At 49.4% G+C, this 27,739-nt stretch overlaps 1 protein-coding gene across 1 annotated transcript in view; it reads right to left on the bottom strand.

Annotated features, from left to right (window-relative positions):
- Positions 1 to 26,791, bottom strand: part of mbd2 (methyl-CpG binding domain protein 2) — a 48,328-nt gene extending 21,537 nt beyond the window's left edge. Inside the window, exons 1-3 of the mRNA XM_035391306.1 lie at positions 25,780 to 26,791; positions 15,551 to 15,710; positions 3,174 to 3,311 (exon numbers count right to left, since the gene is read on the bottom strand). Coding sequence (XP_035247197.1) covers positions 3,174 to 3,311; positions 15,551 to 15,710; positions 25,780 to 25,895 — 414 coding nt within the window. The 5' untranslated portion in view covers positions 25,896 to 26,791. The remainder of the gene's footprint in view (positions 1 to 3,173; positions 3,312 to 15,550; positions 15,711 to 25,779) is intronic.
- Between the last annotated feature and the right edge of the window lie 948 nt (positions 26,792 to 27,739).

Raw genomic sequence — 27,739 nt, 5'->3', positions numbered from 1 at the left:
CCTAGTATAGAGACAGAAAATCAATGACAAAGTCCTATCCGCTTCTGTTTTGCGTCAGAAAACGATTCCAGATAGGTCTATCAGCAAAGAAATGGCTTAGCTAAGCCCTGAAGTCCTCAATAATAATAGTAGGCTACTCTACAAGAAATTATGAAAATCGTTGACAACGTTTAGTTCGGTGAATCGTCTTTTATGCTACGCCACAGTGAATCCGCAAGTGAATGCGATAAGGAAATATTCCGTTGCGCTGAACTATAAAATGCTATTCCAAATGAAAAATCATACATGTTATACATCGTTAGAAAGCTTATACTCTCACCTACTGAATAAATGAACTGTCAATGAAGCCAAATCGTACGAAAAACGGCGACAACGCCGTAAGCAACAGGAATCACAAACGGATTGTCCAAGACAATGTATGACCACTCAGTCGCAAAAGGGACATCTCTACGCGTAAAACCAATGGTAAGATTGTATATTTATTCAATGTTTAGTCCCAGATATTGACTGTAGAATGACATGGTATAATTTTAAAAAAAATTGTCTCGTTTATTTCGTTATTGAGTGAGCAGCGTTTTCACTGCTGTATTGGCATATTTAGGGCTAATGTCGGGTTTATCTTGTTGCTACGGAATATTGCATTACATTACATTACAGGCATTTGGCAGACGCTCTTATCCAGAGCGACGTACAACAAAATGTATAACCATAACCAGGAACAAGTGTGTCGAAAACCCTAGAGGGCAGCAGCCTACCGTTCTAAGAGCAGGGAACAACCGCATGGTTCAACTTGGACCCTATAGGTTAAACTGATTAACACTAACTACAAGAACAGCAACAACGCAGTCTATGCAGAAATACAAGCAATAGTTAAGACGAGTTAAGTCACCTACGAAACAACTACCTAGTTACAACCCTGAACTTACAGTCAATTTAGAGATTAAATTGAGAATACGATTTCTCTCAGCATAAACGAACTCACCCGATATTGTCTTCAAATGGACCGTATTATTTATTTAGACATTGGCAGACTACAGCATAAATTGCGTCTTTTGTTTATATTCAATATTAGTAATTGCAGCGAGAAACTGCAGCTGTAGGTCATTATGTTATGGTAGAAACGGAACGAAGCGGACGATATATGTATTAGGCTACCGTCATTGTTTCATTATACCAGCGTGTTTTCGCGCGTTTGCACAGAAACTCAGAACCTATAAATAAAATGGTTTAGCTGTTTCTCAGCATAATGACGGATTTAAAGAGTAAACGAACTCTCCCGTTATTGTCTTCAAATGGATCCACGTCAAATAAAAGTAATGATTCATCCTCTCAGTAAGCTTTTACTGAAAAACTTCTGGTAGCCTATCCTAGCATGCACGCTAGGTGGCACTGTCAGACCGTCATTTCACTGATAAAAACTTGCGTCGCCATGGTTGTCGCTTGCCGTAAAGAAGTTTACTCGATGTCGTAATCGTTTGGATTTGGAGCTCCAGCTTTTCCGCACCCCACCTCATGAAAAAGTCCAAATGGTGTGCAAACCATATGGCGGACATAGGTGCTCCCAATAGGAAAGTTGTAGAGCACATTCAGATGCATCAGTCGATGAAGTTTTGTGTTGATCTGACCTACGGTGTGGGAGTTATGGCCTTTTAAACTATGATCCTTTGTTATAGCGCCACCATCTGGCCGACATAGGTGATTTTTAGTGCCTGGTTAGTGGGGTGCTATAGGAACCCACCTACCAAATTTGGTTGGTCTACAACTTATGGTTGCTGAGCCTCAGACATTTTTGCGGAGAAAACTGCCACGCCTCAACTAAAAAGTCTAAATGGCAGGCAAACAATATGGCGGACAAAAGTGGGGCCAATGGCAAAGTTGTAGAGCACGTTCAGATGCATATGTCGATGAAGTTTTGTGTTGATCTGACTTATGGTGTGGGAGTTATGGCCTTTTACGCAAAACCCTTTGTTATAGCGCCACCATCTGGCCGACGTACGTGGTTTTTAGTGCCTGAGTAGTGGGGGGCCATAGGAACCCACCTGCCAAATTTGGTTGCTCCAGGACTTATGGTTGCTGAGCCTCAGACACTTTTAGCGGAAAAAAATAAGAATAATAATCCTAACAGATACAATAGGGTTCCACCAGCTTCGCTGCTTGGACCCCTAACAAGTGCTATGACATCAAGACTATTGTATTCAGTTGAGTTTCAGGTAAGTTTTTAAGCCAGTAAATTCTTATACTGCCAACCACAGGAGGATGCAGAATTGTTAATGTGAAGGCCATGTTTATTGTCTGAATAATACAGCAATTTTATCCAATCTTTTAAGTGAGCTGGTAATGAGAAGTTAACTTTTTTTTTTTTACTGCCCCCACCCCTGCCATTTTTCTCCCCCTTTGTAATGTCAAATCATATTTTTATACTCAGCTCCTGCTTCTCATCACACTGCAGTTCGCAGGTGGAGCTCACACAGATGAGTCGGAGGACGACTATTCATGTTCACAATTTCCATTAAAAAACTGTACCAAAAATGCCTATCAATGGCACAAAGACTTAGCTGCTAAGAGAATGGCTAGGGAAAGGCCTATGGTTTTCAACACTTGACGTCATCCATCGGTTCGGAAAACTGTAACAAGCTGTGATAGCAGTATGCTGTCTGCGTTGTGAACTCGCTTTGTGAAACCGAAAATCCCGGGTTCATCCCAAAATGTTCTTCCATGTTTACATCTGCCTGCTTCATACAAAGCAGTGATGTGATTGAACTCGCTATAAAAGATCAGGTTCAAACAAGTGAAAGTTCAAACAATTTGAACTTTGAGGATCGCTTACTCGGCATTAACTGTGAGCTGTGCGCTACGCCTGGCTTAGCGTAGCCGCCAAGTCAGCCATCAGAACTCCCTCCATAGCAACGCAACGGTTTCACACCGCGTTGAGCATTTCGACGCTGATCGTGTGCAAGCAGCTTTAGTCCGTTAGGCCTCCACTGAAACGGATGGGCGCCTGTTTCTACGGAAGGAACACCTCCAGCCTCTCGCTGTGAGCCTCCCACCTCCTGCTCTGCGCAGCGGCCTCTCCTCACAGCCACGCCCCTAAATGCTAGCGCCTACGCCCCGGAGGGCCGACACCCACGCTGGGGCAGCGGGCGGCGTGTTGCCAGGGCGACGCGCAGCCTAACCTGTCTGGGCTGCTCGGTGGCTCTCTGCAGGTCTGTCTTCACTTTGTTGCTGGGGTGGTTGACCACTTTGGTGACGGGCTGTTTGAAGATGGAAGCGGTTTGTCTGATGGGCAGTGCGGTATTCAGGTCCGGCTTTCCCTGGAGAGACAGAGCAGGGCTCCGTAAGCGGAAGTAGGACACACGCGCGCACGCACGTACGCACACACTCGCATGCAAACGGAGACAGACACGCATGTACACACACACGCTCACAAACAACATACACAGGAAATTGTACATATTGATATAATACAATACATATGGAGGCAGCATTATACATGAGTCCATGCTAACTGTCCTCTGCGCTGCGTGTAAGCCTGTGTGTGTCTGTGTTGCTCAACAGGCACACTGTTTAAAGAAGTTATCTCTGTTGCTGTAGTCAGGGTACCTGGCACGCTGAATCTATTGACTCTGTACGATACAGCAGAAACAGAACAAAACCGAAGGGACACAATATACCCACAAACATTCGCAACACAACCTGGCAGGAATGAAACAAAAGCACGGTACTATAGTTCGCCAGTAATCGTCTACATCACTGATTTGCTTAGTAAACACCCTTACACACACGACTTACGCAACTAACATTTATACACAGCGTATTTCATCACTGACGCAATTGAGTTTAAGTAATATAAGGGTGCCACCGCAGGACCCCACCTGAGATTCAAACCAGCAGCCTCTGAGTTCCTGAGCCATTATAGTACTCTGCCACTGAGAACAGGAAAACAAGGGAAAGTGAAAGTATTTGGCTGGTTGTTTCGAGGACTCATAAATGTTCCTTGTCAGGGAATTTGAGCTGGTGTGTGCCTGCTACATCCCACCAAAACTCTCACTGCATTCCAAATCCATGTATTTTCCCAGGAAACCTGAATTCAACTGAGAACTTGTGCCTGATAATACACGCTTGCACAGGTACACCCTGCACGTTAGTGAGGACTTCTGAAGAACCAAACAAGGTACCAAGAACTAAAAACAATCTCAAAGAAAAGCTACATTTCAGATGATCAGAAACTCAATACCTTTTCACGGCAGGAAGTGCAGGAGTGGGAGAGGGGCTGGTGGGGTGAGGGGTGGGGTGGGGGTGATTCATATGAAGTAAGCGCTACATGAGAAAGCCAAGCCATGCTGCCATAAAGAGGGGGGGGTGCAGACCTCTTTATGGCCCGAGCTCCCCATTCAGCGGCGAGGAGACCCCACTTTTTACAGCTGCCGCGCCATAAATTCAGGCTTTAGAACTCAGAATAGCCATTGAGGGCAGCCGCTGGCGTGGGAGTCTGTTAATCTGCAGGGCCTGGAAGATGGTGACACACACAGCACTGGAGCCCTGCTCCGGAGCGGAGCGCCGCGGCCCGGCTCATAAAATGCTGCTTTAATGATATTTCTGAGACTGGAGGAGGGAGGCAGAGAGCATCTAAAAATAAGCTAATCAGCATAAATGGCGAGAGTGCAGCAGTAAAGGTGATGCTTTCCACAGGGAGCGGGTGAGCGAGTACACACAGACACACACGCACACACGAACGCATACGCACACGCACAGACACACACAAACACACACATGTACGCACACACACACACGCGCGCATATGAACGCATACGCACACGCACGGACGCACACAAACACACACACGTACGCACACACACGCACACACGCGCACATGAACGCATACGCACGCACACGGACGCACACAAACACACACACGTACGCACACACGCGCACATGAACGAATACGCATGTGCACGGACGCACACAAACACACATACGTACGCATACACACACATGCATGGAGACATTAACGCATATGCACATGCACGGACGCACACAAACGCACGTGCGCACGCACGCACGCACGCACACATGTATCTGAACATGCACACACAGACGCAGACGCAGACACACACACATACACATACACGCTTACGTATGCATATATGCACACACAGATGTGCACACGCGTGCATACATATGCACACGCGCACACGCACATGTATGCGCACACGCACATACACACATGTACATGTGCATGCACGCACACACTGATGGGTTTGCAGGGCACAGTGACTGAAGGGTTAACTCTAATCTGGGCCTGCTGGTGAGAGAGGGAGGGGGGCCAAGGGCAAAGACGTCAGCGCCTCCCCCAAAGAGCCACACCGTCCTGGGGCACAGAGGCACCCTACGCTGGGGGAGGAGAGGCCCAGAACCGCACGCTGTACACTGTGTACCCCACATTGGACACTTTGTATAACAATACAACTGCACTGTACACTGTGTACCCCACACTTGACACTATGTATAACAATGCATTGCACACTACCCCACACTGGACATGATGTATGACAATGCACTGCACTGTAGACTGCATACTATCTAGCACACTGCACTGTAGACTGTATATAATTTAAAGTCTACGGGTACTCATTCAAAGGATTTTTTAAGTACTCGTACACTGGATTATGCAATCAGAGTGCAAGACTAGTGCAAGCATAGCTGGCTTCAAGTTGCACGTGGTAGATGAGTTCGGAGATTACTGTATGTCCCAAGATCATGCTGTTAATCCTACCTAGTGACAGGGGTGGAACATGAAGAAAACAAAACTGAAATTCCAATTCAGCCACCACTTAGCCTTTCAAAAATATTATTTACCAAAGGAAGTTCAGCTTCGACGAGCGGAAAAAGGCCCAACAGGGAATATTCCATTACAAATCCAGGGCAGTGATAAACACTAGAAAATGACTCGATCAACATTTGTCCTTAACTTTGACATGCAATTAAATTGACTTGCAAACATTATTTTTTTTATTCTTCAAAAATAATGCACTCACCATGTTCTCTTAAATTAACTATGTTCTTGTTTGACAGACAAAGTTAAGGCCACATTTGAAAAAATTCAGGCCGATGATTAAAAAAAATAGTGTTTTTACAAGTTACAAAACATAGGACACCTAAATGTTAGCATTTTCTTTTCTACTTTTGTGTGTGCTTGTTCGTATGTCTGCTGCTTACTTAGGCTAAGAGAAAATCACCCAGCTTTCATTCCCTTTAGGTTTTGCAGGTATTCTGCATTGTGAATGGGTGAGTGAGGACTGTAGGCCCAAACCGTTTCCAGATTCCACACATGGCACTCCAGCATCCACCTGCTTTTGGGCTGGACTGCCAATAACACAGTACGTATTTACTAAGAGAACTGACTTAGTAAAAAAACCAAAAACAGACAGCCATACAACAACAGGACCGGGCACAGCAAAAAAAATAGCCTTTTTACATAACTCACACGGCATATGGCATGTGTTCACAGTTAAGCGCTGTGTGCTCACTGTAAGCGCGTGTGAGCGGTTAGCAGTTTAGCGCTTTGTGCTCACTGTAAGCGCGTGTGAGCGGTTAGCAGTTTAGCACTGTGTGCTCACTGTAAGCGAGTGTGAGCGGTTAGCAGTTTAGCGCTTTGTGCTCACTGTAAGCGCGTGTGAGCGGTTAGCAGTTTAGCACTGTGTGCTCACTGTAAGCGAGTGTGAGCGGTTAGCAGTTTAGCGCTTTGTGCTCACTGTAAGCGCGTGTGAGCGGTTAGCAGTTTAGCGCTGTGTGCCCGCCGTAAGCGCATGTGAGCGGTTAGCAGTTTAGCGCTTTGTGCTCACTGTAAGCGCGTGTGAGCGGTTAGCAGTTTAGCACTGTGTGCTCACTGTAAGCGAGTGTGAGCGGTTAGCAGTTTAGCGCTTTGTGCTCACTGTAAGCGCGTGTGAGCGGTTAGCAGTTTAGCACTGTGTGCTCACTGTAAGCGAGTGTGAGCGGTTAGCAGTTTAACGCCGTGTGCTCACTGTAAGCGTGTGAGCGGTTAGCAGTTTAACGCCGTGTGCTCACTGTAAGCGTGTGAGCGGTTAGCAGTTTAACGCCGTGTGCTCACTGTAAGCGTGTGAGCGGTTAGCAGTTTAGCGCTGTGTGCTCACTGTAAGCGTGTGAGCGGTTAGCAGTTTAACGCCGTGTGCTCACTGTAAGCGTGTGAGCGGTTAGCAGTTTAACGCCGTGTGCTCACTGTAAGCGTGTGAGCGGTTAGCAGTTTAACGCCGTGTGCTCACTGTAAGCGTGTGAGCGGTTAGCAGTTTAACGCCGTGTGCTCACTGTAAGCGTGTGAGCGGTTAGCAGTTTAACGCCGTGTGCTCACTGTAAGCGTGTGAGCGGTTAGCAGTTTAGCGCTGTGTGCCCACTGTAAGCGCGTGAGCGGTTAGCAGTTTAGCGCTGTGTGCTCACTGTAAGCGCGTGAGCGGTTAGCAGTTTAACGCCGTGTGCTCACTGTAAGCGTGTGAGCGGTTAGCAGTTTAACGCCGTGTGCTCACTGTAAGCGTGTGAGCGGTTAGCAGTTTAACGCCGTGTGCTCACTGTAAGCGTGTGAGCGGTTAGCAGTTTAACGCCGTGTGCTCACTGTAAGCGTGTGAGCGGTTAGCAGTTTAGCGCTGTGTGCTCACTGTAAGCGCGTGAGCGGTTAGCAGTTTAACGCCGTGTGCTCACTGTAAGCGTGTGAGCGGTTAGCAGTTTAACGCCGTGTGCTCACTGTAAGCGTGTGAGCGGTTAGCAGTTTAACGCCGTGTGCTCACTGTAAGCGTGTGAGCGGTTAGCAGTTTAGCGCTGTGTGCCCACTGTAAGCGTGTGAGCGGTTAGCAGTTTAACGCCGTGTGCTCACTGTAAGCGTGTGAGCGGTTAGCAGTTTAACGCCGTGTGCTCACTGTAAGCGTGTGAGCGGTTAGCAGTTTAACGCCGTGTGCTCACTGTAAGCGTGTGAGCGGTTAGCAGTTTAACGCCGTGTGCTCACTGTAAGCGTGTGAGCGGTTAGCAGTTTAACGCCGTGTGCTCACTGTAAGCGTGTGAGCGGTTAGCAGTTTAACGCCGTGTGCTCACTGTAAGCGTGTGAGCGGTTAGCAGTTTAACGCCGTGTGCTCACTGTAAGCGTGTGAGCGGTTAGCAGTTTAACGCCGTGTGCTCACTGTAAGCGTGTGAGCGGTTAGCAGTTTAACGCCGTGTGCTCACTGTAAGCGTGTGAGCGGTTAGCAGTTTAACGCCGTGTGCTCACTGTAAGCGTGTGAGTGGTTAGCAGTTTAGCGCTGCGTGCTCACTGTAAGCGTGTGAACGGTTAGCAGTTTAACGCCGTGTGCTCACTGTAAGCGTGTGAGCGGTTAGAAGTTTAGCGCTGCGTGCTCACCGTAAGCGCATGTGAGCGGTTAGCAGTTAAGCGTTGTGTCCTCACCGTAAGCGCGTGTGAGCGGTTAGCAGTTAAGCGCTGTGTGCCCACCGTAAGTGCGTGTGAGCGGTTAGCAGTTAAGCGCTGTGTGCCCACCGTAAGTGCGTGTGAGCGGTTAGCAGTTAAGCGCTGTGTGCCCAACGTAAGTGCGTGTGAGCGGTTAGCAGTTAAGCGCTGTGTGCCCGCCGTAAGCGCATGTGAGCGGTTAGCAGTTAGCAGTTAAGCGCTGCATGCTCACTGTAAGCACGTGTGAGTGCTGCAAGTAAACGGGCTCAGAGCGCGTGCTGTGAACCCTCGGCACACGCACCCCAGGGACTGCGCTTGTTTATTCTGTTATTTCAGGCTGCACATGCCCGGGTCACGTGAGGCGACGGTTCTGCACAAGGTACAGTATCCGGCACAACATGTTCCCGTCTGTACAGGGGAAGTGCTCCCGCTTCCAGCAGCCCTGCTCGGCGACAGGCACCTCTCCTGACCTTCGGCTGGGCTCTCTCACACAGGCCCGTTATTAACCGTCACCCATTTAACCAGTAATCCGGTGCTTTTAAAAGGGTAGCCAGGGATACTACAACTACAAAGGGGGCCAACAGTTACCATGGCGCCCAGACGATACCACAGCCCTGCTTTCTGGACTCTTGGAGTAATTTAGAGGCTGCGATGAATTCTGGAGCGTGTGCGTGTGGTTAAGTCACCATACGCTATGAGAATCTGATGCCTGCCCCATAACTGACCTTTGGTTCGAGCATGCATTTCTTAAGGGGGGGGGTTAACCCTATCCCTCCCGAGCGCTGTGGGGTAACTAACCTGCTCGGAACGCCTGACTGCGGCGCGTGGGGCTGCGTTTTCCACCCAGCCACTTTTGCTGCGTTTCCATAGCAACCCCTACTGCAAACAGGGGGGAAGGAAGTGCTACTTGGATTTGGCGTGCTGCTCCGGGAGAGGCACAGGGGTTAACGGCGCCTCCCCCCCCCCGTCTGCGGAGACCTCCCTGCCTCCAGACACCGGTCGAGGACTCGCGCTGCGCCGCATTCTTCAGATGCTATCTCCCTCCCCCGCAGCCCCGGCGCTGTGGGAGGGGCCAGCGGGACCGAGCCTGCCCCCCAGGCCACACCCGCAGCCTTACCAGACACCGGCCAGGAGCGGTGGGCGGGGCCAGTTAACAAATGTAAAAACTGGAATTTCATACAAATCATAGATGACATCGAATTTGGACAGCCTACAAAGGCTCTTCTCCTCATTAAAGGCGTGCGGAGATGTAGAACGGAAACGGGCCTCTGGGGAAGCACAGCACGCCACCACAGGCAGCGGCACAACCCAAAGTGGCACGGACACGGACCCAACGACAGCAGCCAGGCGCTGACCCGCCCAAACGCCGTCCTGGCCTTCCGGCTATGCGTGGCGCCAGGTCACGGTTCCGACCCCCCGGCCCCCCGCCGTGTCGCGTCGTGCGGTGACCTTGCGGCGCTCAGCTGGCTCGCCGCGCTGATAACCCGCCGGGCTGGCGGCTGCGCCTCGGCCTGGCCCTGGGTGGTACCGGCGCGTGCCGTTATCTCAGGGCCCAGCCATTAGCGGGGGGGGGAGGGGCGATCTCATGGCAACCGCCACAGACGAGCGGCTCCTCCTCACCCGCGCGCGGAGCAGACGCCAATTAAAACCCAGCCCCCGGTCCCGCGGGGGGAGGGGGGGCGGGGTGGGGGCGGCCAGCTGACGCAAGCGAGCGCTCCCACCGTGACGAGCGTGCTCACGCGCGGGCGAGCAGCCGGGCGGGGCGCCGTGGACAGCGAGGCCAGCGAATTTCATGCCGCGTGAGCGCCTCCCCAGCCACAGCCATCAGCGAGCCGGCAGAACGGAACCGGGACGGCGTCATGGCGACGGAGCGAGGCCCGGCTCACACGCCTGCCTTAAAATGAGCTCTGGAATGCGCTGCTGGTGCTGTGTGGGTGTGTTCACAGGCTGAGTCTCTCCTCAGAGCTCAGAGTCATGTCTTTACATACCGTACAGCAGTCATCACAGTCATGATATAAGGCAATATTTATCACTTTCACAAACCTGTGATCGTGTAGTGTAGTCTTTTTGGAGGTAAATAAACAGAGATACTCCGTTCCTACCGCCCTGACAGACCTGCACACACAGACGGTGTACCAGGCCAGCCCGCGGATCAGATCTCCTGGTGAGGCCTAATGCTGGAATGAGCGGCTCCGCCATTTTGTTTGCAAATGTGAACATCTGAAAGATGCCCGCTGAAGTCCTGGCAGCCATCCGATGCAGTCTCCTATTGGCTGATCTATTACTACATAGGGCTGCGCTCCAAAACACTGGTTTTTACACATTGCCAGGTGCTGCCTCTGCGAGGTATTAAATGATATTAAAATATCAGTGTGAAGGGAGTAGCATTTGAATCCTTTATACAGAAACCTGACTATGAAGAAGCAGAGCCACAACGAGGCTATGAGATGTTTTGAATTATGTGTAAAAATCATAACATGAAGTCTCAGAAAGCTCAGGGAATGTATATAATTGACAATTGCATGTGCAGCGTTTCCCTACCTACTGACACCTCAGCACCGGGCCAATCACAGAGCTGCGTTTTAACAATGCAGTGTAGCGCCTCCCCTATCAAGGTGAGGTTTAATGGCTCACAACCCCAGGGCCAATTCATGTAAATGCGCCTTTACAACTTCATAAATGAGAACTAGTCCTTCACTTTGAAATATGCTTGTGTTCCCACAGCCACCTTAGCAATTAAAACCTCCTTTCTCTAACAAACATCAAGTCTCCTTCAGTAAAAAGTTAATTATTTCACTCTTTGATGCTTTGGACTGACCAACAACTGCAAACAATATTATTTTGGGGAAAGCACTGACTTCAGCTATGAAAACACTAAATTGTTGGATATTTTTTCTAACATAGGATATAATTTGACAACCCAGAAGAGGACACTGAAAATGAACATTGGCAACAACACAGCTGGTATAAGACACTCGGTTCACTAAAAGCTAGGCAAATCCACTGGAAAACATGATTAAGTAGGCTAGATTGAGCTGTCTAATATGTTCACTGTGTTCCTAATTTCACCCACAAAAAGACATGGCAAACATATTTTAATCTAAATAGACATTTTCTGTCGAAAACACACTCTTTCATTTGTGCATCTTTGAAAGAACAGTGACCATCTCAGCGAGGTTTAACAGAACGACGGTTAGCCAAACCCAGAGAACAGCAGGATAAACACATGGTGCCACGCCCTTTCTTAAGGTACTGCAGCCACCAGAAGATGCCCCACCCACATCAAAAAGTCTCGCAATCGCTAATTACACACTCTGCGCGCTCCGACAGCGCTGATGAAGGGTTCCCCCGAGCCTCAACCAAACACACATCCAAGAGCCGGGCTACTGAAGCACCGAATGAGAGGTTTACTAAAAGGGAGGGACATTAAAGCAGGAAACTCTGTGAGATAAACGCATAAGAGAGACTACAGCCAGAGGGGAAGCAAGGCCATGATGCCACTGCTTTAGGCTAGGACACCAATCAGCATCTCTGTACTTTCATGGGAATGTTGTACTAGTAAATGAAGCTTTGGACTATCAATTTACAGAAAGCCAAGGCTTTATATGCAGAATAAACGCCTGTATTCCTTAACTACATTTTAAGTGCAACAGTCCAGGAATCACTACTGTACATCAACCAATACTCATCATACAACATACACAACAGCGCAAGTCAATGCGTGGAAGCCGATACACAATCTGTCAGCTAGGCTATTGTACCCGCCGAACAACATTACCCGCAAACCAAATCCCACTGGCCGCGTTCAAACAGAGCGCGTGCATGACCGGGCGCCCCTCCTGCTGGCTTTTTCCCATAAACCCTACATTTTCGAACGCCACGGCAGCTCTGTGGAGTCAGCCGCAGCCTTTTCTCTGGCGCTAATGCAGAGCTCCTCGTGCTCGCCGCGGAGGCTAATGCTGCGTGCGCTGCACGCTTGAGGTCGCACCGCATTCCATTTCAAATTAAACCGAATCAATCACGCGTTCAGCCAGCCCTCATAAATTCATCAGCTCTGTCCCTTCAGCAGGATGGAGCCCATTCCCATAGGGAAGACACAGCAGAGAAACACAATGCAGAGAAAGCAGGGTTTTCCCTGGCATATTATCCCATTAACAGACCCCATACAGACCCTTCCAGTAAGCACAGCCAGTCGTGGACAGCAGTACACTTATCAGTGAGCAGAATAGTTCAGGCCCCAGACAGAGAATCACCGCGCAGGACTTCCAGGCGACTCCGCCACTTCTCTGTAGCCCCACAGATGTTGGGAGAGGTCAGTAAGGATGAGGGAGAACCAGGAACAGCCTGAGGCCCCATGGAGGAGCTGAATGTTGCACATACCAAAAAATAAAACTATTTCCAATTTACCCAGACATGTGGCACAAAGAAGGTGCCACTGCTATTTAATGCACTGCTGATCCTCTTCCCTTACCGGAAAATAATTACATTTGCTCTATCCTGGCCAAGTGTGACACCCCATCCCCCCAACCCCGCCCCACCTCCAGCCCCAAAAGCACCTCCTCCATCTGTAAGCCGGTCCACATCGTTGCACTGACCAGAAAACAGGTCCGGAGCTGGCGGACAACCACAAGAAACTCCCCGTTTTAGTGCGTAACAGAGCCTTGGGCCAACAGCCCGCAACAACCAGAGCACGGCACAGGTTTGAGATAAAAATTTACCAACCCATTTTATCATCCGAGAGCCGCTAGATTTCAACACAGCAAAAGGGAGAGGTCTCCGAGGTAACGGAGAAAACTGGTGCCGCCGGTCACGTGTACGGTCAGTTATGTGTGGTGTGTCCACATTCGCTGCTTCACATTTTTCCACAAAATGGCAGCCAGTGAGGGGGTACAGACATACAATGCAGGATTTTCACCTTGAAAATATTATAAAATAACTATGCTGAAGCATACCTATGATGCACTGTTAATCTCTGTCTTTATGCACTTTTGCTGAATGTGTGCACCTTTTCTTCTAAAACGTGTTTGGGACGTTACTGGGCGTGGCCCCCTTTTCTGTGTGGGGAGGGGTGGGTGTGGCTACAGAGCCTGTGGTTTGGGATACAGCGAAGCTCCTCCAAGAACCAGATTTACCCTTGGAATTGCTTTTCCTGGGTGGCGTCAGCTGAAGTTCGCCAAAGGGATGAAAAGCTGGTTTTCTGCTGGACCTGTAAGTGACGTCACCTGCAATGTGAAGCTAGTGACATTCTTAACTAAGGTTACCTCCAGCTATCCATCTAGCTACATTATGTGGGGTACTCTGGGCGAGAGGGAGGGGCTGAAGACGAAGGAGGAGACTTCTTCGGTTGTAAACGCAGGACCACAGCAAGGTCCTGCGTTTACAGAACAACAGTATGCCTTTAAAGCAACATAAAAACAGGAAGAGGAATGAAGATATTTCATCTACCGAGACGGCGCGCACGCAGACGAAACAGCATCGCCCGTCCTTATCCTCTCAACCTCCCAACAGCTGGTGCACTCACAATCACACCCCGTATTCATTTACACAGGCCCTCCGGAAGGCACCCCAGCTACAGACTAGCCCACGGCGGGCGGGCTTTCCCCACAGCAACACGCCCCGACTCACATGTTTCCCTGAATGCCCGAGGGGGAAAATCTGCAAATGACAGCGTGTGATGTGACAGGCCTTACCGTTTATTCGCTGTTTATTTAGCCGGCGCGGAGCGAGCGCGAGCGGAGGCGGAGGCTAACGCTGCTGGTCGGCCGCAGCCCGTAACAGGACCCCGCCGGCTCATTGAGCCAAAGCTGGGGGGGGTGGGGGGGGAGGGGTGTCGCGTTACCGCCTACAAATCAGAGCCGGGGCTGGATACGGGCCGGGGGGGCGCACCGTTAGCGCCCCAGAGCTAATGCCGCATGCGCTTCTCCAGAGTACGCCGCGCGCTGGGAAACGCTCAGGACCCGCTCGGGTGGATCTGCTCTCGGCAGCGATCTTACGGCTTTGCAGAAGGTAAACGTGGAAGCGAACATGGAATTGAGCCTTCCAAAGGCTGACATTAAAGTAAAGAATGGACAACATGCCTGTAATTTAACTCTTACAAACAAGTGAAGCTTCGCATTTGTTTTGACAGAGTGCGTTTGGTTACAGTGGTGTAGATTTCAAAACGCTTGTATTCTTAATCTTATGTTTTCCCTTTCGGGTGATGCATTCTCCAGTACAAAGCATTTCAAATTTCACCCCCCCCCCCTCCCCCTTTAACACCAAACACCACTTTTCCTTCCAAAAACACATCATCACTCTTCTGTGAGAAAGTTAAATGAGCTTGGCCAATGGCCAGGACAGAGGTGTTAGAGGGTGATGAAAATTAATTCATCTTATTAATAATAATAATAATAATAATAATAATAATCATCATAATTTCTGCAGTAATTTCACATTACCATATCCCAACTCAAAGCTTTGAAAAATCACATCGCCTTTTGTTCCGCACGGTTGTGATTGTTTTTAGGTGAACTGCAGGGCTGTACCTTGGACAGGCCGCATGGTTGTGACTGTTTCTGGGTGAACCGTGGGGCTGTACCTTGGACAGGCCGCATGGTTGTGACTGTTTCTGGGTGAACCGTGGGGCTGTACCTTGGACAGGCCGCATGGTTGTGACTGTTTCTGGGTGAACCGTGGGGCTGTACCTTGGACAGGCCGCATGGTTGTGACTGTTTCTGGGTGAACCGTGGGGCTGTACCTTGGACAGGCCGCATGGTTGTGACTGTTTCTGGGTGAACCGTGGGGCTGTACCTTGGACAGGCCGCATGGTTGTGACTGTTTCTGGGTGAACCGTGGGGCTGTACCTTGGACAGGCCGCATGGTTGTGACTGTTTCTGGGTGAACCGTGGGGCTGTACCTTGGACAGACCGCATGGTTGTGACTGTTTCTAGGTGAACCGTGGGGCTGTACCTTGGACAGGCCGCATGGTTGTGACTGTTTCTGGGTGAACCGTGGGGCTGTACCTTGGACAGACCGCATGGTTGTGACTGTTTCTGGGTGAACCGTGGGGCTGTACCTTGGACAGGCCGCATGGTTGTGACTGTTTCTGTGTGTACAGTGGGGCTGTACCTTGGACAGGCTGAAGTTCTCGTTGCGCAGTCTCTGCTTGTTCTTCTGCAGTTTGCTGGGCATCATCTTCCCCGTGCGGAAGTCGAAGCACGCCAGGTCCACCGTGTTGCCCAGGTACCGAGACAGCTGCGGCTTACTCCGGAACTTCTTACCCTTGGGGCTGGAAGAGAGGCGGACCGCGTCAGTGCCTGTGCCCGGCCAGTGCGCAGCGCCACGCCCGCGCCACGCCGTGTACCCGTGGCCGGGAGGGCAAGGCGCCAGTCAGAATGACACGCTCGCGGAAGAGACGCACCCTCCGCTGCGGCACACCTGCGCTTCAGCCTCGCCCGAACACGACGCTCACCCACGAGAGCGATTCAGCGCAGGAGCCCGAAGCAGACAGGGTTAGGGATTTCAGACACGACTACAGGTCCTTTCCCTCAAGGCCAGTCTGAAGGAAAATAACCGCACTGACACACATTCTGGCAGAAGGAATGGACAGAAGACTAGACAAATAACCCAAAACTCTCACAACGGTAGGACTAACAGTTTTTTAGCTGTGCTGTAATCAACTGTGGGCAGGACTCTTAAATGTATATATACTGAATTACAGGGAGTCACTCGCATTCTGCAGAACAGGACAGGAGCCCTGAAACCAGCACACACAGAAGCAAAACATAGTTTGCTAAAAAGGCCATTTTGGCAAAGGTTAATCCAAGCTCAGGAGCGACCAAAATTTGCATCTCACCAGCTGAGCGTTTCACAGTGGAGCCTCCTCACAGAGAGGATCTCTAAACGCAGACGGATGGGAAGCACGGCAAAGACTTATTCCAAATGAGAGCCGCTTCCAATTTATTCTCCTAATTTCATGCCTGTGGTAAAGACGGGCAGATGAGTCGGGCTTGTATTTATAGTGCTGACCTCCTGCGCCGTAAACAGATTAGCTTAATTACAGATGCAAATACCCAGGCCTTGCCTCCCTTCAGGACTGCAGACTTTGCAGTTGAGCAGAGCAGAACTGCACAGATGCAGTCAGGGGACCTCTGCCTCTGTACTGCTAATGTGTCCAACTTGCTTTCTCTACACTGCCACATGTGCGAAGGCTTAGCGCTAAGCGCAAGTGACATAAATGACTGCCAAGGCGTCAGCAAATCAGGAGGACAAATCTCTTTTTGGCCCAGATGTTTGCGTACCCCACATTACCGCAACGTTGCTGCGTCCCTGCTCTGCCATAACGCCTCTCAATTAACACAGTGACCTGAGCACTCCCACAGTGGCGCCTGTCGCATTAAGCCCACACAAACACCGGGTATTACCTAACAACCCTGAAATGGAAATAAGTCATTTTGGGATTAGGCTGCAACCTCCAGACAGTACAGACAGCGAAACATAAATCTCTAAAATTCTCACGTCTACATTCATACAGTTCATGATGTATCTTAGTTACGGAGCAGTGGAACCTATGTCAGAAAGGAGAGGAAAACAAAGGCTACCATGAAAGACACAACTGAGCAAATCATCTCTTTTGTGGGGCAGGGGGTGGAGGTCTCACACCCTATGGGTCACAGGATTGCATCAGAGACAGAAAAAGAGAGGCGGACAGAGAGAAGGAGAGGGAAGAAGAGAGAGAGAGAAAGAACAAGACAGAAACAGGAAGAGGGAAGTAGAGGGGAGGAGAGGGAAGGAAAGACAGACAGAGAGAGGGAGAGGGAAAGAGAGAGAGAGAGAGACTGCCGCTATACACTATATTTGTAAATGTCCTCTTAAAACATTAAATAACACAGTCAGATAACCCATGCAGGTTCACCAGTGTGCGACTGACTGGTACCTAATGTCCTTTTCAGTGGGGAAAATTCTAGGAGATCTTTAGATGGCATCAAAACTTTAAAAATAGCACAACACGTAAGGTGAAATCCAGACTCCACAACTCTATTATTGTATTTTTCACACTGAGGCACGACTGGAAAATATGCCAGGGATGAGCCAGGATTACCTGAAAAAACAAAACCGATATCAGTGAGAAACGTCTGTCAATATTCTCTGGAGTTACCTCCGACTGGGCTGTTCCCGTTTCAAAAGCCAAACGCAGTTCCACAATATTATCACAGGGATATGTTTTGGGTCTGGGTGGGAGCGACAGCGGACTTTAATCTGTGTTTATTTCTCCTCGTAGAGCAAACTGCACTTATAGGCTGAAATGCGATCTATTCCACTTCCTTCAGCTAAACCAATCACAATGCTGTTTATTTAAAATAAAAAAACCCTGAAGACCGAAAAATGGAAAAGGCCAGTATATGAGGCATGAACGCACTGCGGTGAGACGCGTCGACAGGCCGGGAGCCCAGTTGTTACCCGTTACAGGCGGCGAGCCCCAAAACCGAGGGGTCTTTTTATTGTGCCCTTGGTCATGCTTGAGAGTGCACACCTCCCCCGACAATACATCAGAGAGGGGGGAGGGTCCCGCTTTATTGACCCCGCGCACAATGGGCCGCGTCCGGGGGGCCCCGTCCCTCAGACCCCGCGCTGACGCGCCGCCGTTAGCCCGCGGCCTGGTGGGAGCGCGCGGCTCGGTCGCGCGCCGCGGCGTGAATTAGGGCCCGCGCCTCGTAAAAGCAAGAAGGCCAGGCCAGGCGGCGGCGCGGAGCGGAGTTTGATCTCGGTGGTTAAGTTTCGCTTCTCGTTTCTCACAGTTTCCCGTGCGGCAGCGGCACTTCCCTTACAGGAACCTCAAACCCAGCTCCTCTGACGAGCGCGTCCCCACTCCCACATCGCACCGCTGCTTTATACGGCTTTTCAGTGAGGTTTTAAGGATGAAAGTACGATGTTCCAGAAGCATTTTTTTTTTTGGCGCAGGGCTACTTTGAGACAGAGCTACTGTTGGAAAGTTGGCAGACATTTTGAGGCGTGTTGCTGTAAAAATATTTTGCGTCTACATTTTTCGTAGTGAAATTCCGGTACCAACCAGCAAGATGTCAAAATCTTTCTTGCCGCCAAAATCTTTCACGCCATCAGCATTGTGATATTGTAAGACCGGATAGTAAGTGGTGTACTGCTACTTAGGGAGAAAGGACAATACCTTGTGAAGATTATTTTCTTTTTGAGCAATTTTCACTGACGTTCAAAAGACAGTAGAATATTAGACTACTTCTTTTCCAAAAAAAGCAAATTGTTTTATTAGGGTTTTTTAAAAGCAGACTCATGACTGTAGGATGCGATATGAGGGGAAAATCGTGGGAAATTCCTACGGTGTCCTTACATTAAACAACAGCAGCAGGTCTACTGAGAGCGGAAGGGGGGGGGGGGGGGCGGTGTTATCTAGACCTAATTCTGGGAAAACGAAGAGGGTGAGCACGCGGTGCATCTGAGAGTTGGCCGGCCGATTGGAAGGCAGGAAGGGCGGTCTGTCAATGGCGCGGCCCTCGTCTAATTATTTCCATACGCTGCAGTTTGGGTGACCAGTGGACGGACGGGAACGAGCGCGCGGGAGAGCGAGCGCTCGTGAGCGAGCGCGGGGCTGGTTTCCGAGCGGGCCGCATGACTCAGCGATGAGTCAGAGGGGTGGGGGTGGGGGTGGGGGGGAGAATAAAACTCTCGCTAAGCGCTCAGGAGGCACGTCTGAGCAGGGCCTGCTCGGAAGAGTCGCACAGCGGCCCTGTGGAGCGGAGACAGCGGGCCGCCGGGGTTCCGAGCCGACCGGCCAAACCCAAAGCCCAAAGCCCAAGCCCAAGCCCAAGCCCAAGTTCAGTAGAGCCGCGCTGAGGGAATGAACAGCACGCTGCCAGCTTGAGCCTGCCGAGGCTAACGCTAGGCCGCTCCCCTCTGAGAAACAGAGTAGAGGATCCCTGTCTTTCCCCCTCGTGAACTCCAAGGTTTTAAATCATATTTGCCAGTATAAATTGATCCGATTATTCATATTCTAATACAGGCCTCAAAAAGTATTAACCACAACTGAAGGAAATAGAAATCTTTATTTCATTTGCGCTACCAGCACTATTACAGCAAGCAACTTAATAAATACATTTAAAACTTGAAGCCTAAAATTCTGTGAACATTTTGACGCTTCATTATAAAACAGGAGGACATGAGTGACATATGCCAAATTATGTTAGTTTAGAATTAGCGTTTCATCTCGTCACTTGTATGTTATTTGTATTTTTCTGTCCGTTATTAGATTCTCGTCTCTTTGCTCGCAGTCCAAGGTGAGACTCCAGGTGACGGCAGGCAGCACTCCAGCCGCTAGTTAAAATGGCTGGCCTGAGTCCAGCCCAGGTGGGAGAGGCACACAGTCAGTGGCTGTGGAGAGTAAAATGCTTTGAGATCGTGAGATTAAAGGCGCTATACAACACAGCAGCCCGTTAGCAGCGAGCTCAGAGAACGCTGGGACAGGGCTCTGAGAGCTGGAGAAGTGAACTTTGAGCCCCGCTGGATTGGCAAGCCCGTCACTCCAGGCAGGACTGGCACAGACAGGGAGGGCACAGGTCCGCTCCACACGGTAGTCTTCACCGCTCCAGAGGAACTGAAATCGCCAGCTTCCATTGGCTAAGACTGGTAGCCTATGTCTGAGTTCTGCTGACCAGACGATTTCCTGGCTGTCGAGGCGTGAGACAGCGAGGTATTGATTAACCAGAATTTCTAGTTTTATCGCCAATGACAGCGGCACAAACATTTCTGATTTTAGATATGTTCAGAAACTAAATAAATAAAGTAGTTAAACCAAACAATATTCCAAAACCAGCATTTATTGTGCAGGAGGATCCATCGCTAGTCCGAGACAACTGGCACTTCTGCGATGGGGAAGAGCGTAGGGTTCTGTGGTCTAAGCCGAGGGCTTTTTCCTGTGTATTGCAGCAAACTCCCTGTAATGGAGAGAAGCGGCTCCCCGCTTCGAACAGAGAGCCTCCCCCGTAAGCTCCTCTCTGCCCGCTCATTGTGAAATGAGATTACGGATGCGAGGATTCATTTCACACCGTGTAACCTCAGCCAGCTCCACCGCCCGGCGCGCTGAGCCGAGCCGCCGACCGTCGCTACGGCGGAGCGTAGCCACTGGGAACAAAAAGGTGGGGGGGAGCGGGGTGGGGGTGGGGGGAGCGGAGGAAAGACAAGACATGGCAGGGGAGGCCTCTGAACCCCAGCTCTCCCCCTCCCGCCCCCCCACCCCCGTGCCAGCTCCTCCTGGCATCGCCCGGCCTTCTTCGGAAATCGGCTTTTTCGGAGAGGAGAGCACAGATCGCGCCCTCCTCCAAAGCTTCCACTGCTGGCGGGCCCAGCTGGCGTGACGAGCGAGGGAAGCAGGGCGTGGGCAGGAGGAGTGTGCTTTCACAGGCTGGGGGGAGGGGGCAGTGGAGTCTGTGAAAGAGTTGCGCGCGCTCTCTCTCGCCCTTTCGGAAATTAACCCCGTCACTGCCGTGGCCGCGGGAAGGGGAACGCGGCTGAATTATTTAGCGGCCTGGGGAGCGCTTTCCGTGGCTGGTGTGAAACTGCGCGAGGACGATGGGAGCGGGAGGACTGAAAAAACGCACGCAGGCCACGCATCGCTCTGCCAATCAGCGGACAGGCCCAACCACGAGGCTGGACCCCTCTGCCAATCAGAAGGCTGTGCTGATTTTTACTGTAAATCTAAAAGAAAAGCATGACACAGCAGATTATGCAGCCACTGCGTCCCTGCAAAATTATGAAAGCACAGCTCAAGTGCTTATTCATAAACAGGCCTACATGATCTTATAATGGACCACATATTTTCGATTGCTCATCCTTGCACTGTAATAAGGAGATTATAGCCTGAGCTTCACATATGTCACCTCTTATGTCACTAAATTTACACTTTACATGTTTGCCTGCATACACCAATTAAAAAAGTTACACAAAATAAATGAAACCACAACAAACAATTCCGTACAAGCACCCTGTGCAAACTCCAGGCATTTCCAGAACATTCATTTTCGAAATCAGAAATAAAGCACTCAAGGTTTCCAAAGGCCAGTTTGAACCCTGTAACCAACTGCAGAAGTAAAACCCAAGCCGACATGCTCTCTCTTCCTAATCATTTGATTGTAAATAGGCCTAATGCTAATCCTGTTTCAAAAGGAAATCATCTTTTCTGCTAGCTGCTTAATCTAGAGATGTGCACCACATATAACGAGCACATTTGTCAACCGCAATAACCTCGCCTCGGTAACATACGCGCTTACAGAAACAAGCGAGATGTACTCGCGCTGAGCTCGACTACAAAGAGCGTGTGAACAAGAGTATTGTGGTGTAAATTGGCCTGTTATTTCCACCCAAGCGGACAGGCTCGCTTCCTCCCTCCGCCGCACCACGGAAAATGGCGTTTGGCATTCCTGCCGATTTTTGGAAAAGCGGCAGCACGGACACAGTAAGCATCTCTGCCGGCCATCCCATTGGACATATGCTCCCTCTCCACCCGCAGTCATGTGTTCTGTGTGCCCGCTCCCAGAGACATTGCTGTGGTGTTCAGCCGCTGAGCTTCTGAACAGCCACCCTTCTCATCTCCCACCGCTACTACATACCCAAAACGCACAAGTAACAGGTCCTGGGCGAGGACAGTCATCAGTGGGTTGTGCAAGTCAGAGCCGGAAGCTGAACAAAGCTGCGGATGACTGGCAGAAAGCTCCAAAATGACTGGGTTGGTAAGTGGATGATATTCTCCCAGTTTTCATGTTGGGGGGGGCAAGCCCAAGGTTTGGTTTTCCTGACCGCAGCAGCCTCAATAACAGCATCCACCCCTCCTTCCCTGATCTGAACCATGAGTCGTTCTGACCCCCTCACACACAATAACAACTCCCCCCCCCCCCGCGCCCCCCCTTCACTCTCTCTCACAGAATTTGACCATACGTAAATGCACTCACAAAAGGGGCCACCCTCTCCTTCGCCCTCCCCGATTCCTACTTTCTACATCAGACGGTCTCTGGTTTGAAGGGGGGGGGGGGGGGGTGCCCAAAAGCTTGTGACCCTGGGACTATGAAGTGAGTGTTGACTTTGTCTCAAGGAGCTAGACCACTGAGAATTAGATGAGGAGGGGGTTGTATACTCTGAGTCAGTCTGACTCATAGCGGCGTCCCTGTCGGGTGCAAGAAGGAAACATGCAGACTACGTGATGGCTAGCAAGCATTCCCGTATGCCCCCCCCCCCCCCCCGCCCCCACCCCCACCCCCGCCCTCCAGCCCTTCCTCCGACTCGAGATTACCCGGAAATGGCCTAATCCAGCCTCTTCCCACTTCTGCACCAAGTTCTGGTGAAAGACCAAGTTTACAGGAAGAGAGAGAGCGCACTGCCAAGTCATGCCGGGACACGTTTTCAGGCTCGTACCCCAACAGGACATCGAACAGCACCTGGCCGGACTTCATCTGAATCCTGCTTTCTTTGCTCTTTAGGTACCGCCGCAAAAAATTTAATTAAATTAAATTCTCTCTCGTGGAGCAAGCTTATAGCCACCCTAATACTCGAGACAACTTTGAGCAGAGACACCTTAACCTTTCTGCGCAATCCGTGAGCCTACACACATAGAGATGACTGCTGTTTGCTGAAGTCCATGCTGAAAGTCAACCATGTTTGCAGTGGTCGTCTTACAGAGATGTGGTCCAGCACCCCAACCTCAAACATGTTGTTGATTCAGGCGAGTGTTCGCCAAAGCGCCAATCTCACCCTTTCCCAAAACGCCGGAGAAAAAACGCGTCTGCACGAAGCAGAGACACAAACCTGAAAATGTCCGCAAAAAGCAGAAAGAAAAACAAGGAGCAGAAGTGAGGGCGGAAGTGGGCGTGGCCTCCTTAATTTGATGCGCGGTGTGAAAAGTCGCCGGCATGTGGCCGGGGACAGCAGATTGGGTTCCCGAAGCAAACCCGGCCCCCGCATTATTTACAACGGTTACCGAGAGAGACCGGAGAGGGACGCGCAGGCTGGAGCGCAGGCATGGGATCGGTTTACAGCTCCTCTCCACCACGGCACCTTAAACAAACCAAACACCCCTCCCCCCCCCGGGCCCCATCAGCGTGAATAGGATTCGCTTGGGGTGGGGGGAAGAAAAAAGAAAGAAACGACAACTTAAGCGCTGCGGCTCAAAAGTGCCCGACACGGCCGCTGTAAAACCAGGGCGTTACATTCAGAGAAATCCCTCGTTACAGCCCGTTTCCTGCCGGCAGGACAAAACGCATTCGGTTGCAATGAAGCACACTGAGAACACACAGCCACTGGGGAAATAAGAGCTCCAGATCCAGAATGGAGAATGGTGGAGAGCTCACAGCCTCTCGGTCGTGCCGTGATGTTTATTTTTTTTTATTACTTAAAATTTTTTTTTTTTTTACATAATTATCCACTTTTGGTCCGTGTCCCTCTTCACTGCAGACGAACGCAGGCAGGCAGACATCTGAACACAGGATGTGAGAGACACCAAAAATATACTCGGCCAAAGCTGCACCTCCGACCCCAGCCCGTGCTATCGCACAGATCTGCACCGAGCAGCACTTTCCCGCATGCTGTGGACCTGTCATTTGAATAAGAATGAGAGGCGTTTTCACAAGGGGCCCGGAGAGCGGGACCCCGTCCCGGGACGACAGGGAGCCACAGGCACAATCGGGAGGGCTGGACGCCTCGAGAGGGCCTCGCCTCAGCGCACAGGAAGCGCCGGGCGCCCTTTTCACGGGCGACAGCCGTTTCGATTCCGAGGAGCTCCGTGGCTGAAGTGAAACCGAGACCACAGAAAAAACACCCCCTCAAATACTGCCTCCTTAGGCTTCATCTATCTGTAAAAACAGGTCACTTTTATCCGGTATTGGCTAAAAGTTCAAACTCAAACCAATAAGTTACAAATAATCTTCAATTCTCATTGTGTGACTGCGGCAAAATAAAACATTAGGTAATGGGAAAATAATAGCAGCCCTTTACTCAGAATATTTCAAAAAATGTCCAGTTGCATCTAGAGAGATTACATTTCTTTACATTCAGTATTCAGAGGGCTTTTCCAGTAGTGCATCCACTGGTATTGCTCCTGACATCATAACACACTAGCATGCAAGACGGAAACAAAGCAGGGCATCCGTAGTCAGCAGGACCTCTGGTGACTCATGCAGCCCTCAAGAAAACAACAGGAGGTTCTACAGACAAATTATAAACAACTTTTCTTCTCACACCAGCAAATGACTTAATATCTGGTACAAAATGGAAGGAAGACAGAGATCAAAATAACCAGGCCACTTCCAGGTATCCCATCAAAATGCTGTAGCAAGCAAATGTGTTCAACAACAATTTGTGAATTTACATTACAAGTGTCAAAATAACAGAAGCTGGTATCTGAAATCGCAATGTGTGTATTTTCCTTTCACATCAAAATGATGAGCTTGTATTATTAAATATAAACTGTCTCCTCAGATTAAGATAATGGGGTGGATAATGGCGAGCATAAACTAAACGACTAGGAAGTGTTAATACTAAACAGGCTAAATCGGGGAAATACGGCGTGCAAGATGGTGAGATGTATTTGAGGACAGCGCAGTGGTGGGCCTGAATGAAACGGTCCTGATAAATAACAGTTGAACAGAGTTGGGAAGAGCTGTCAGAAACTGTGTACTTGTTGGATTCTCCACGCACTTTCCTGTGTGACCTTCTGATCACGCAGATGAGAAGCCACTGTTCCGCCGCGCACGAACTAAAAGCTAAGCCTCTTATTTTTAAAACTGTTGCGGTGTTCCATGAAAGAACCGTATAACGTTTACAACTGGATGCTGTTGGCGATGTTAGATACCGCTTAAAATCAGTCACGTTGCTACATAGAACACACAGGGAAACTAATATCCTATTCGGTATTATGAAGTTGGCAAAACACTCACAAATGGTAGCTAAGATCAAACAGAAAAAGTGCTCCTGGAGTGTCAAATAACGCATACATCAGAATACATTTTGGTAAATAAGCTGGCCCGTTGAGTTGACGTTAGTTAACTAGTAACAATTAGCTAGCAACTTCCTTCTTTGTGTTAATGCACGCTTTAACAGAAACGGTTACAAATGTAGCCAGCGCGACTAACTTTCCACAGTAGCTAGCTTTCGTGTTGCTCTGCTAACACGGCAGCAAGCAGGCTACTTCGCTTGCAGCTGAACAGATCCACGAGTTGCCTTGTTTTAAATAGAACTTAACTTTGAGAACATGCATAGCCAGAAAAATTGGGTAACAAACTGTGCATTAATGTCACGCAATCTTTCCAACTCTTGCTACGCAGTACTGTTACTGGCAGATTTACCTGTAGTAGTAGACATCGCTCTTGCCAGCACTGAGCCCCGACTTCCGGATCACTTCTTCTTTCTTCCAACCCGGGGGCAGAGCCGGGCAGTCCATCCTCTTCCTCTCCATGATCATTTAGCTATTGCACTTAGAGGGTATCACCCCAGCCAACGCTGTTAAAATGGGGGAAGCTCTTGCGACACAGCACCAGTGAAAAACAGAAGATGTGGCCTCGGTCAATAACGTTATACAATAAAGTTTGCCAATAGTTGACCTCTGTCGGTTCTTCACGGGGTCCTGTCTAGCTTCGTTACCGACCCTAAGTAGCTATACTCTCCGATCAGCAACTAGCTAGCTAACACTCACGACAGCACCTCCAGCACTCGGTGACGGCGGCAGAGTAAAGCCCTGTGACGCTATGAAATTTCAGCACTTCCCACACACTGACCAAGCGCCTGGCAACACACACTGGCTCAGAGCGACGCCCCGCCTCCAATGGGCCCCGCCGTCACTGCTTCCAAAGCTGATTTAAGTCCGTACAGCGATGCTACATTGCTCCAAAGTTAGCCAACTATTTCAGAAAGACATCGTAGGCTACTGAACGTCTTGATAACCTGGTCCACTCTGGAATGTATCGCGTAATAACAGCTTAAGCTTTGTAATGTAACTTTTTACTGCTCGTTGTATTTTCCACTTTTTTAACGCACAGGAGGGAGCGACTGTAGATATCTAGCTAACAGTTCGCGTTAGCTATCACAAATGACGGCTTTACAAAACGTTAATATGGTTGTAACGTTCATATTCGTTTGCAATGCAGGATGAAACGCACTTTCGAATCCTCCGTTATGAACGGACGAGAGAATATAGCCAAACATTCATCTGGTTTTGGCTACCCAACTCTTGACTATGTTGGCGCTGAATGGTCGCATAGTGGCATGAAGTGCAGTTTCAAGCTTGCTTGCTTACTTCTGGTTTGCAGTTCGTTCGTGTTATTCTGATGTTCTGAACAATACCGTGGTTGCCGAAGTAGCTGCGTAATATTACATAAATTATGCGCATCGTTGAAATAAGGGCGTTTAGTACCTAACCAAGATTGTAGCTAATTTGTCATATGACATAGCCTGACCAATCAAAAGTTTATTGTTGCTGTGTAGCCTACTTTCGTAGAAACAACGACACATGTCGTGCGTGTGACAGCGCTACACGATAACTTGGTTACTTTTTCTGATGTAACTGTGTAAATGTGAAAGCACGGCTAAGGAATTTCTTAGCCTCGTACTAGTTGGTCTACTTGGCTATATGAAGGCTACGCCAATGCCAATCAATCAATAAAAGGAAACGTCGTTGGCGCTATTATGCTATTTATACAGCCTGCTTTTCTGTATCTGCTGCTTGCTCGTGGGGGGTTTAGGCCGGGGTTGTCTGTGAAGCGTATTGTGACAATTGTTTGTGAAATGCGCTATATAAATGAATTTTGATTTAATTTCATTAATTCTACCCATTTTTAAATGTAATCTGCCTCGCCAACAAAACATACCGAGCAGTGTGGCATATATGCACACCCCCACAATCTTACAGCGACAATAATATAGCCTAAATGTTCCTAAAATCATTGCACTTCCTTTATCTTTAGGGTTAGGTTTGTTGTAGACAAGAAAATAAGAGTTTTGATTGACAGAAGTCTGTAGGCTAACACAAGGCTGTATGATATGAGGGCTATAGGCCTATTTCCATATAATTTGATGTACACTAGATATGCACAAGTCAGTTACGTTTCCAATACATTTCACATTCCAACATTTCACAACACCTTTTAACTAAAATACTGTGAGATGCATGTTTTCTGAGAGATCAATTTCAGAAACAGGTCACAAGTTCATAAAATATGCCATGTAGTTGAACACCTGTGTTGGTGCAATGATCATCTGAATTCTATGTCTATGTCTATGTCACATATTTACCTATTCCCCATAGAAACA

This window comes from Anguilla anguilla, chromosome 14 (assembly GCF_013347855.1).
Source record: "Anguilla anguilla isolate fAngAng1 chromosome 14, fAngAng1.pri, whole genome shotgun sequence".
Taxonomy (NCBI): Eukaryota; Metazoa; Chordata; class Actinopteri; order Anguilliformes; family Anguillidae; genus Anguilla; species Anguilla anguilla.
The sequence above is the reverse complement of the archived record's forward strand: the minus strand, read 5'-3'. Positions and strand labels throughout refer to the sequence as shown.